Here is a 12,189-nt window from a genome sequence, read left to right on the forward strand (position 1 = left end):
TTGGTTTGACAACCTCAGCATGAGAAATCGCAGACTGATAGGAACCAAAGAGCACAGCTCAGTTAAAGCCACAGGTTCTGAAGTCTGTGTCACCTCCAATCAGCTGTGTTTCATTTGTCACATTCCACATTGCAATGTGATTCTTGATGCTTTGTATCTATCTTATGATTTTGTTTGTGGAGCGGTTTTTCCAGGCTTCTTTTTGATTCCATTAACAATTTTGGTCAAAGCTTGGTGAGTTTTTAGATACAAGTTTCTATTTTCATGCAGAAATCATGGCATTGTAATGGGCCTTCGTAGCGCTTGAATCTACCAAGCCTAATTAAACTATATGATTTAGGCTAATGTTTTATATGTTACTTCAGACACAGCAGTCCGAAGTAATCCAAATCAGATTTTTTTTTTTTACCTTATGCGACATATATCTGATTTTTGGTTGACAGTCAGTACAACACAGGAGATTCACATACAAGTCGAATCTATTTGAACGACCACTCAAACAAATCTGAACCGATGCAGCATGAATGCATACTTAGTTTGAACTGCAAATTTGTCCCTGTGTGAGTTTAACAAACATGATATGTAAAGGTCATCAAAGTCAAGCAAGCATGACTACGCTGCCTTCAGCACTAATGGCATAAATGACTTGCATATTGTTGCTCTTGGCTACACCCACTAACTTGTTTAGCCAATGAACACATGAAAATGGAATAATAAATCTAGTATAAGTGTGTTTTTCAGTCGTGGAGAACACAATGTGCAGCTTCGTGTGAAACGAACAGTGAAGCACAGAGCACTTAAACATCTGCCATCTCCACAACTCCATCAAAGCAGGCAAGATTTTATTCAAAGATTTTTTTTTCCAATAGGACTGAAAAAAATGGTTGAAGATCAGCGTCTCTGTAATGAGTCAGCACAGCTGCATGGACAGACTGTGACGTCTTCTGTGTTTCATGCTTTTGTTGTTTCTTTGTCACTTCTGATAATATGTGGAAATCTTCTTGTCATCATCTCTGTCGTTTACTTCAAGCAGCTCCACACTCCAACAAACTACCTCATCCTCTCTCTGGCTGTGACTGACCTGCTGGTTGGAGCTTTAGTTTTACCTTTCAGCACCATATTGTCTCTGAGCTCATGCTCCAGTTCAAGTTATTTACTCTGTAAAATGCGAGGCCTGTTTGATATTTTGCTGTGTGCGTCATCTATTTTAAATTTGTGCTGTATATCCATTGACAGATATTTTGCAGTGTGTCATCCTCTGACGTATGGAAGTAAAATGAATGTCCGTGTTACTCTGACCATGATCCTGGTGAGCTGGACTCTTTCAGCTCTCCTGGCGATAAGCATCATTGGACGTGGGTTAACTCAAGGAAATCTCAACCAAAGGTGTGCTATATTTATAGCTACAAAGGAAACCAGTCCTGGACCATTTTTTGAATTCTACATTCCAGCTATTATCATTTTAACTATCTACCTTAAGATTTTAATTGTGGCGAAGAAGCAGGCGAGGCGCATCCAGAACACTATGAAGTCTGAAGCAGCTCTCAGTAAGATGGAGAAAAAGGCCAACAAAACTCTGACTGTAGTATTGGGAGTCTTCCTCATGTGTTGGACTCCTTTCTTTTTATCTTTAGGTTTATGCAGTATGGGAAAATTCACTATACCTGTTGTTGTTATGGAAGCATTTAAATGGTTAGGATGGTCCAATTCTATGTTAAATCCATTAGTCTATGCTTTCTTTTACAGGTGGTTCAGGCAGGCCTTTAAAATGATCATTTTTGGTCAAATATTTCAAGGAGATTTTTCCAATGCAACTTTGTGAGATATTTTGATTCTTATCCAATTGAACATGTTATGTCTTTATTGTTCACAATATTTTAGTTTAACATGGTAGAATTTTGTAATGTTACAAGATACATCTTGCTGACTTTCATTACTTTCAACTGTGAAATATTACAAATCCGAAAAGAAAATAGAAGGTATTATATTTTTTATTTTAATCTGTAACATAATGAAACTGTCATCTATCACATAATTTATTCCCAATTGAAAGCTTCCTGTTTCTGTCTTTTGGAAAGTTGGGAACAGTGTCGTCCATGACAACCTACACTACCTGCGTGATTTCAAATACTTTTAGCACTTCATGCCTCATCACTGAATTATTATTCAATTGAACTGTGCATTGCAATGATTGTCAGATTAAGAGTTGCGTATGACGATGATGTTCAGGGAGAATTTAAAACACTTCACTGGGCTAAGATTTCTATACCTAATTGTTTGAACAGTGTGTTTTGCTAATTTAACAAATACATTTATTTTTGTTGGCAGAAATTCATAGTACTTAACAGAAATAGAGCCGCCTTGAAAACATCTGTCTTTTTTATTGAACTGCGTAGTGGTTCACTCTGTGAATTGGGCTAATGAAAGAAATAGCAAGTCTCTGTGTTAGAAATTAGCGAGGCCTCCCAGATCTGTTTATGTTATTCTAATACATTGTTATAACCATTTTCTTTTTCCTTGTCTTAACTCTTTTCTTGATGTTCATACAGAAGTTTCAAATAAAATTTTGTGCCAGTTTTCTGAATTATACTCTATGCCAACACCTTAAAAGAAATAATAATTTTTTTTTGATTATTTGACTCCAAACTTTTCAAAGACTGACTACCCCACTCATCGCTTCCTCATTCACTCAAGGCCAGCAGGCCGATAACCTCCAATTCATATTTATTGACAGCCCACATCGTCAAAGCCACCTGCTCCTGTCATATCAGTAATTACTTATTTCATTCATATGGCGCTTACAAAGCCTCAGTGAAAACCTGTTTAATATTATTATTATTATTATTATTATTATTATTATTATTATTAATGTTTTGGTGCAATGACTCCAGCCATGAGCCCAGTGATGCTATAATCAGCCCTATGCTTTCATCTTCAAAGAACAGTCTGCAACCGCTTGCCTTCTGCCAATGAAACCACTTGAAATAATAACATATCAATAAAAAGCACTTGAACCATGTCTTCATTGAGCATTCAGAATATAAGTAACAATAATTGATCAGAGCTACATTGGTGAATCTATCAGACATTGTGTGCATCCGCATGAAATCTCATATTTCCATTGGTCCGAAATGCATAAATCCTGTTCAAAAAACTAATTTAACAAAGATACACTTGAATCTTGGTTTTTGAGGCTTCTGATTGGCTGATTTTGAGGAATGCAGGACTTTGCGACATTGATTCTGGCGCCGGAACTCATGGAGCAATAAATCTCGGGTCAGACACCAGAGGCTAGCCGCGAACGTTTGCTTATCGTTTTATAAAGTGTTGTTAAGGACTGCAACGGTTCCTCGAATGATTCGAGTACCTCGATAATTAAAATTCCTCATGGAAAATGTGTCTGCCTCAAAGCTTTTTTTAAATGATGTTTTAGTATTTTGAGCACCGTCTGGCCAGGTCATTATTTGTGTTGCACAGTCAATTCCTTTTTTAGAAACATCCTGCTATTTTGCTGTTTACACCTTTATCTACTCTAAATGACTGAAATGTTAATGCATCGTGGTTATGTATTTGTAAGACCAAAAGGGCAAAGAAGATCTAAAGTAAACGCACAACTCAGTTAGCACTAAAATGTAAATGAGTCTCATCAGTGACACCAGGGAACACGTCACCGTGGATACCAAAGACACAAACCAGTTGAGCCAATAATCACATGGAGATGAAGCAATAAATCTAACAAGAGGCTGCTTGGACAGGACCAGAGTTAAAAACACTGGTCTTCACATTTACTGCAAAGCTTAGAATGAATCACACACTGGACTAAAATCTGAAAACAAGTGCATTTGTATTGTCACTATTGATTCTATTTCAACAGGACCGATGATATGATTGATGATCAGCGTGTCTGTAATGAGTCAGCAGATCTACATGGACAGACAGCGATGTCTTATGCTTTAAATGTTGTCGCTGTTTCTTTGTCAATTCTGATAATATGTGGAAATCTTCTTGTCATCATCTCTGTCGTTTACTTCAAGCAGCTCCACACTCCAACAAACTACCTCATCCTCTCTCTGGCTGTGACTGACCTGCTTCTTGGCAGTTTAGTTTTACCTTTCAGCACCATATTGTCTCTGAGCTCATGCTCCAATTCAAGTTATTTGTTGTGTAAAATAAGAGATATGTTTGATATATTACTATGTACATCATCCATTTTAAACTTGTGCTGTATATCCATCGACAGATATTATTCAGTGTGTCATCCACTAGCATATAGAAGTAAAATGAATGTTTGTGTAATTCTGACCATGATCCTGGTGAGCTGGACTCTTTCAGCTCTACTGGCGATAAGCATCACAGTCCGTGGGATCGGTAAAGTGAATCCCACCTGGAGGTGCAAGATATTTATAGCTACAAAGGAATCAAGCCCCGGACCAATTTTTACATTTTACATGCCAACTGTGATAATTTTATCAATCTATCTTAAGATTTTCATGGTGGCAAAGAAGCAGGCAAGACAAATCCAGAACACTATGAAGTCTGAAGCAGCTCTCAGTAAGATGGAGAAAAAGGCCAACAAAACTCTGGCTATAGTGATGGGAGTCTTCCTCATATGTTGGACTCCTTACTTTCTATTCAAAGGTTTTTACAGTTTGGGAATAGTCACAATACCAGTTTCAGCCATTGAAGGATTTAAATGGTTAGGATGGTCCAATTCTATGTTAAATCCTCTGGTTTATGCTTTTTTCTACAGGTGGTTCAGACGAGCTTTTACTATGATCATTTCTGGTCAAATATTTCAGGGAGATTTTTCTAATACAAAATTGTTGTGATATATAAATAACTATGTTGATATGATCCGATGTATGTCAATAGATTGTTTATCGTTGGCCGCATATTGTAGCGATAGTAAAAAATGAGATTAAATTGAAATTATTTATATTTATTGATAACGTCAGCATCAAAGTTGTAAAGGTCTAACAAATGTGTTGTGTTTGTCTTTGCTCTTGTTTTTGATGTTCCCACTTTCTTAAAAAATAAAAAACATCTATTTATGTTTTTTTAGTGTGTTAGATTTGTCACCTTTATGCTTTTCTCTGCATAATCCTTTGAGTTTCACACATGAAACACTTAAACATAGTCACAGGAAAGTTCATCTTACTATTAAAATATTACACAAAAGTAAAAACAACAAAAGAAAGTTTTTCTTACGTAACAGAACAAGTAAATGAACGTAAAGTAATTCTCATAAGCTATTTGCTTTTGTTCCTCTCGTCCCACTAAAGGCGAGGAATGTGAGGACCGTTGGACAGCGTCTGTAACTTTAGTTTTGGTTGTTCTTGTGTGTAAAGGAGATGGAGTTCAGCATTCTAGGCCTATCACCACAGAACGTTTAGATGTATCTCTTTTCCAACAAACCCAAGTCAAATTCATAAATTTACCAGGCATATTCATAAGCATCCGACTGCTCATAACAAATATCAGCTGTTTGCTTTGCTTGTGTTGGAGCAGTGATGTTCTAACAGAAGCAGGATGGTAGGTCTGGAGGCCTGGACTTAACCTGGACCTTGTGTAAAGTACGTTAAAGCATTATAATCAATTACTTCTGTCAGTCTTAAGTTAATGTTTTTATTAAGTCAGAGAGCTCAATGACTTTTTCTGTGTAAATAGAAAGTGAGAGTCACACTTCAACAGTCATAAAATGTGGCATTTGTTCAGTTGTAAGTTCAAAAACATTTTAATCAAGTGGACTTTTTTTTTCTTCGGGTGGTTCAGACGAGCTTTTACTATGATCATTTCTGGTCAAATATTTCAGGGAGATTTTTCCAATACAAAACTGATGTAATATATGCAGAATTGTGTTCTGATTAATATTTTGTTTCTGGTTTTTCTCTCTAAATAGTTAGTCTTCCATGCCATGCCTATGAAGTAAAACCAATGGCGCTCTGAACATGCACATTTTTTGCTTTGTGTGTATTTCACGTTTCAATTTACTTCATCAGTAATGTTGTTGTTGCTTTCACATTTTTTAAATGTATACGTGTGAATCTTCTTGTTGGAAGGACATCAGAATTTAAACACATGACTTGAACTGGGCCATTTGTCTGGATGTCCAGATATTGTTGAGAGTTAAATTTGCATTAAGTTCACTAAAATATGAAATACAGCACATTTCCACCGCCTCCCCACAATCCTCAGCTTCCTACATTTGTTTCATTCTCTTGCTTAGAAAATTGCATTAAGGAGGAACTTTCCAATACCAATGCTGTACCCTAATAAACAAATATAGGAAAAATGAGCCAGTTTCTATTACTTAATTATAAAACCCTAGAAGAAATTGAAAGTCAATTAAGCTCAAATTCCTGCTGTCTGGATGTTCTACCCACACATTTCTTTAAGAAAGTCCTTCCTTTTATTGCTACTGATCTGATCCAAATAGTAACTCATCGCTCTCATCAGGCGTTTTCCCCCAGGCTTTGAAAACAGCAGTCATCAAACCACTGCTAAAAAAGAACAATCTGGACAAATCGCTGCTGCAGAATTAAAGGCCGACTTTTGACCTCCCATTCATTAGCAAAGTTATTGGAAAAGCTGTTCAAGTAATTAAACAGCTTCCTAACAATAACCAACCGCTTTGACTCCTTCCAGTCTGGTTTCCAATCTCGCCACAGCACGGAGACTGCCCTCACAAAAGTGTTCAATGATATCCATATAAATACAGACTTTAGGGGAACCAGATTGCTGGTTCTGTTGGACCTCAGTGTCGACCATGACATATTACTGAATCGATTGGAGAGTTGGGTCGGACTCTCCGGTCCGGTGCTCGACTGGTTTGAATCTTACATAAAGAACAGGGATTTCTTTGTTTTAGTTGGAAACTTTTCATCAGAGGTCAGAGGTCATATGTGCAGGACCCCAAGGTTCAATCTTAGGACCCCTCTTTTTCAATATTTACATGCTCCCACGAGCTCAATTTAAACAGGAAATAATATTAGCTACCATCACTATGCGGATGACACTCAGCTCTACATTATGATATCACCAGGTGACTCAGAACCATCCAGTCACCGAATAAATGCTTAGAACAAATAAATGTGCCAAAACTTTCTCCAACTGAACAGAAACAAAACTGAAGTTATTACTGTTGGACCAAAAGAAGAGAGATCAAGAGTTATAAAATTAGAGACAATGCACAGCTTCACCTAATACAACTAAAAACAAGAGATCAGGTCAGAAACCTGAGAGTAGTGACCTGAACATTCAGAGCCACATAAAGACAGTTACAAAGTCGGCCTTCTATCACCTGAAGAACATTTCAGAACTAATGTCTCAGCCAGATCTAGAAAAACTCATCCATGTGTTTATCTTTAGTCGCATTGATTACTGCAACACTGTCTTCACACATCTGTACAACAAATCAAACAGCTGCAGCTGATCCAGAAGCTGCTGCTCACTAAAACCAGGAAGATAGAGACATAACACCAGACTTAAACTCTCTACACTGGCTCCCTGTAGCTCAAAGAATAGACTTTAAAATACTGTTGTTAGTTAACAAATCACTGAACGGTTTTGCGCCACAATACATTAAAGACTTTCTACTGTTGCATCAACCTTCCAGATCTCTCAGGTTCTGCTTCTGGTTCTGCTCTGCATCCCCAGAACCAGAATCCAATGAGAGAAAGCAGCTTTCAGCTTCTAGACATAATAAATCTGGAACAAACTCCCAGAAAATTGCTGGAACACTGAATTCCTTTAAATCCCAACTAAAATCCCACCTGTTAAGAATTGTATTTGAAACATAAACAATTATGAATTTAATGATGGCATTTGACTTAATGTCATGTTTTAATTGCTGATTCTATGTTGTATGATTTGTGTTTTTGTGTTTGTTGTGATGTAAAGCACTTTGAATTGCCTTGCTGTTGAAATGTGCTACACAAATAAAATTAGATTTTGATTTGATCACTGTATTTGTTTGCAGTATTTTCAAAAACTTTTCAGTGAAACTTTCTCTTTCCTCCAAGTCCAAAAATAAAGACAAAATACATCTGGATTATTGTGTGTCACGTCATGTAAAAAGTCTCCAATAGATATTCAGTTTGACAGAAAAAAACTTCTTTACTTTATGGAAAGACAGATTATTCATAGAAGTGTAATTAAGATACTAAGCATTGATGTCATAATAGCATTAGCACTAATATGTGAAATGTTCCTCATTGTGACACCAGGGAGAACGTCACTTGGATACAAAGGACTCCTGGCAACGACTATAATATTAACCAATGAACACATGAACATGGAACAATAAATCAAACACATGGATTCACTTTAGTCATGAAGAAACCAAAGGACACAACTCTCCACCCTGACTGACACTGAATCACAGACAGCAACTGAATTGTCTGTTATCTCCATAAATATTTGAAAGGAAGCAAATTTGTTTTTGTTCATTATTGTTTTCAATATTGATTTGTTTTATAACAGGACTGAAAAAATGGTTGAAGATCAGCGTTTCTGTAATGAGTCAGCACAGCTGCATGGACAGACTGTGACGTCTTCTGTGTTTCATGCTTTTGTTGTTTCTTTGTCACTTCTGATAATATGTGGAAATCTTCTTGTCATCATCTCTGTCGTTTACTTCAAGCAGCTCCACACTCCAACAAACTACCTCATCCTCTCTCTGGCTGTGACTGACCTGCTGGTTGGAGCTTTAGTTTTACCTTTCAGCACCATATTGTCTCTGAGCTCATGCTCCAGTTCAAGTTATTTACTCTGTAAAATGCGAGGCCTGTTTGATATTTTACTCTGCACGTCGTCTGTTTTAAATTTGTGCTGTGTATCCATTGACAGATATTTTGCAGTGTGTCATCCTCTGACATATAGAAGCAAAATGAATGTTTGTGTAATTCTGACCATGATCCTGGTGAGCTGGACTCTTTCAGCTCTATTCGCTGTTGTCATCATAGCACGTGGGATAAATCAAGAAAATCTCAGCAGGAGGTGTAATTTATTTACAGCAACAAAACAATTCAGCCCTGAAACCATTTTTCAATTTTACATTCCAGCTATTATAATTTTATCAATCTATCTTAAGATTTTCATGGTGGCGAAGAAACAGGCAAGACAAATCCAGAACACTATGAAGTCTGAAGCAGCTCTCAGTAAGATGGAGAAAAAGGCCAACAAAACTCTGGCTACAGTGATGGGAGTCTTCCTCATATGTTGGACTCCTTTCTTTCTATCCATAGGTTTTTACAGTTTGGGAATAGTCACAATACCAGTTGCAGCCATTGAAGGATTTAAATGGTTAGGATGGTCCAATTCTATGTTAAATCCTCTGGTTTATGCTTTTTTCTACAGGTGGTTCAGACGAGCTTTTACTATGATCATTTCTGGTCAAATATTTCAGGGAGATTTTTCTAATACAAAACTACTGTGAAAAAGGACTTAAGTGTTTGCCATTTGGGGTCATTATCATATCCTAAATGGCAGACACTGTTTTATCCAGACACTTACCTGAGCTCTTTACTTACCAAGATGTTGTATTGTGTTTTCTGTTATCTGCTTCATCATTTTAATTTATGTTTTTGTAGACGAACTTGAGAAATCCCCCACCGCCTTAAACATATGAAGGTGTTATGGCCACTTCAGTGTCTACCTGCAGTCAATCTGTGGGCACAAAACAGGCATGCTATCCAACATGACGGTATCTGAAGTAGATGAGGCATGGAGGGATGCCACGGTTTGAGATTAGGGATTTATTATGAATGTAAGTGAAATGATATTGCACATGCTCCTAAATTGCCAGCGCTTTATGTGTTCCATTGAGGAGCATTCACATGTGCTCCTACTTCCTCTTCTGAGAGGGGAGATGTGCTTCCAGCTCTCCGTCTAACGCAGGGGTGGGCAACCCTGGTCCTGGAGGGCCGGCGTCCTGCAACTCCTCCTAGAAGCCCCTCCCTCTATGTTTGTCTCTGTGGTCTTTTTTTTTTCCCACTGTGATTCTGAGTTTATTTATTATGTGAAGTATTTTTGTTTTGCTAGTTTTGTGTAAATTAAGATTTTAATTTTACAAAATAAATGTAAAATCAGCTTTTACTTACAGTCCCTCTGACCCGACTAAGGAAAGGAGATCGGGCTTTTTCTGTTGTTGCTCCTAATTTATGGAACAATTTGCCTTTTCAGATTAGATCTGCTAGCAGCCTGGATCATTTTAAATCGCTTCTTAAAACTAATTTTTATTCGTTGGCTTTTAACTGAAGCAATTTTTGATATTTTGTTTTTATCTATTTGTGCTACTGTCGTTCTTGTGCAGCACTTTGGTGCAGTTTTATACCTGTTTTAAAGTGCTATATAAATAAATTTGACATTGACATTGACAAAATAAAGGTATAATTTATAAAAAGTCATTTAAAAAAAACGAATAAAAGCAAATAAAAATAAAAGAGGAAAGTTTAGGTGGGTAAAATCATTCAACAACTCCCCCCACTTCATCTGTCGACTGGGCAGTTGAACCTGGGGAGTCGAAGGTCATGCACGGGCCACCGCAATGCCATTTGCAGCTCCCCGGTTTTCTGGCCGCACCCGAGAAAATGAGAAAGTTGTCGATGTGGATATGTGACCATGGCTGTCTTAAAATTCCCTAAAACTCAAAGAAAACCTAAAAACGTCTAAACTGACTAATTCATATTCCTAACAGTAAAATCATTAAATAAGTAGATAAATAAATGAAGGGTTAGGATTAGGAAAGAAAGATCGAGCCTGTCCCCTCGAGAATGCAAGAGCTGCTTGGTCCTTCCTCCCCCATGTTCCATTGTCTCTTGTGTGGAAATAGATAGGGGGACATTACCTTTGTCTCCTCCCATACATAATCACTTGCCAGGTGTCTTCTGGCCACATGTTTTTTGATTTCTCCAGTCAGCTTTATTACCCAGTCAATAAATGTTATTTTAGGTGTCTTTACATAAAATATGTATATATCAATATATTTATTGTTTATGTAATTTTTTTTTTGTTATTTTGTGTGGGTTTTTTTTTTAGGAATAAAAAAACAGAAAAAAAGATCCAAAACCCTTTTTTATGTAAAATAAAGTATATTAAATGAATTAAATAAATGCGTGCCTACTTAGCAATGTTTCGACTGCTGTGCATCTTCTTCAGGTTTTGATATGATGTCACAAGATTTTAAGCTATTTTTATACTCCTCCCTCTATGTTTGTCTTTGTGATCTCTTTTCTTTCATTCTGGTTCTGTTTTTATTTATTATGTGAAGTATTTTTGTTTTGCTAGTTTTGTGTAAATTAAAATTTGAATTTTACAAAATAAATGCATAATTTATACAAATGTATAAAAAAGATAAAAAAATAAAAACAAAAGTAAAAGAGGAAATGTTAAGGCTAGGAAGAGGTTGGGGTTGGGAAAAGCGGAATGGTCAGGGTTAGGGAAAGGTTAAGGTTAGGAAAAAGGGTAGAATTTAGATAGAAAATTTTGGTTTCAATATCAAATCATTCAGATGTTCCTATTTTAGTTTATTTTTTGTGTAATCCATTTGGGCTCTTTGTGTTCAACCAATAAATCCATCTTTCCCATTTTTTTCTCTTTTTACTTTGAATGCCCAAAATTTTAACTGAATTCAAACAATGATTAATAAAATGCTGAACCAACTCTGTGTCTGTTTCTTTTTTATGTGTTATATTTCTGTTGCCAAATTCATACTACTAATGTATTTTTTGCCTCTCCAATATATTGTTTTCCACAATATGAACAAATGACTATGTACACACAATTTTTTGATCGGGATAAAAAAAACTACCTCATCCTGTCTCTGGCTTTGACTGACTTGCTGGTTGGGGCTTTAGTTTTACCAGAGGAGACTCTGGAGGAGCACTAGGGAAGGCCCACTGACTGGCGTCCCTGAGTCCTCAGGAGACTCAGGAGCGTCGGCAGGAGCTGCTGCCGCGGCGAGGGGCAGAAAGGCTGAAGCAGACTCGGGAGAGGTGGCAGGGTCAAGAGCGGAGCTGGGGTGGGCCACGCCACCAATCGAGCTGGCAGTCGACCCGCCTGTCGACCCGGTACCAGGCAGGCTGCCTGGTAACCCATCACCAAAGAATCCATGCCGGGAGCAGTGGCGGGAGCAGCGGCAGATTCTGCTGCGGCACAGACTGGAGCTGGGTTGGTGGACCGAAAGATAGG

The 12,189-nt window shown here is 37.3% G+C and overlaps 3 protein-coding genes across 3 annotated transcripts; all 3 read left to right on the forward strand.

Annotated features, from left to right (window-relative positions):
* Positions 1–880: 880 nt before the first annotated feature.
* On the forward strand, positions 881–1,822 carry LOC129369205 (trace amine-associated receptor 1-like). Its single transcript, XM_055044589.1, has one exon. It carries the CDS (start codon positions 881–883, stop codon positions 1,820–1,822), a length of 942 nt encoding a protein of 313 aa, XP_054900564.1.
* Positions 1,823–3,884: 2,062 nt separating this feature from the next.
* On the forward strand, positions 3,885–4,829 carry LOC129369204 (trace amine-associated receptor 1-like). The gene has a single exon (XM_055044586.1). The coding sequence runs from the start codon at positions 3,885–3,887 to the stop codon at positions 4,827–4,829; it is 945 nt and encodes a 314-aa protein (XP_054900561.1).
* Positions 4,830–8,491: 3,662 nt separating this feature from the next.
* On the forward strand, positions 8,492–9,436 carry LOC129369289 (trace amine-associated receptor 1-like). The gene is made up of 2 exons (XM_055044703.1): positions 8,492–8,771; positions 8,844–9,436. Exons 1-2 carry the CDS (start codon positions 8,492–8,494, stop codon positions 9,434–9,436), a joined length of 873 nt encoding a protein of 290 aa, XP_054900678.1.
* Positions 9,437–12,189: the final 2,753 nt, after the last annotated feature.

The sequence above is a fragment of the Poeciliopsis prolifica genome, unplaced genomic scaffold (assembly GCF_027474105.1).
Source record: "Poeciliopsis prolifica strain line A6 unplaced genomic scaffold, Auburn_PproV2 SCAFFOLD020, whole genome shotgun sequence".
Taxonomy (NCBI): domain Eukaryota; kingdom Metazoa; phylum Chordata; class Actinopteri; order Cyprinodontiformes; family Poeciliidae; genus Poeciliopsis; species Poeciliopsis prolifica.

Coding starts and splice junctions, on each gene's coding strand:
- LOC129369205 (XM_055044589.1), top strand. CDS start 881: ATGGTTGAAGATCAGCGTCTCTGTAATGAGTCAGCACAGCTGCATGGA.
- LOC129369204 (XM_055044586.1), top strand. CDS start 3,885: ATGATTGATGATCAGCGTGTCTGTAATGAGTCAGCAGATCTACATGGA.
- LOC129369289 (XM_055044703.1), top strand. CDS start 8,492: ATGGTTGAAGATCAGCGTTTCTGTAATGAGTCAGCACAGCTGCATGGA. Junction 8,772..8,843: donor CAGTTCAAGTTATTTACTCT/GTAAAATGCGAG, acceptor GTGTATCCATTG/ACAGATATTTTGCAGTGTGT.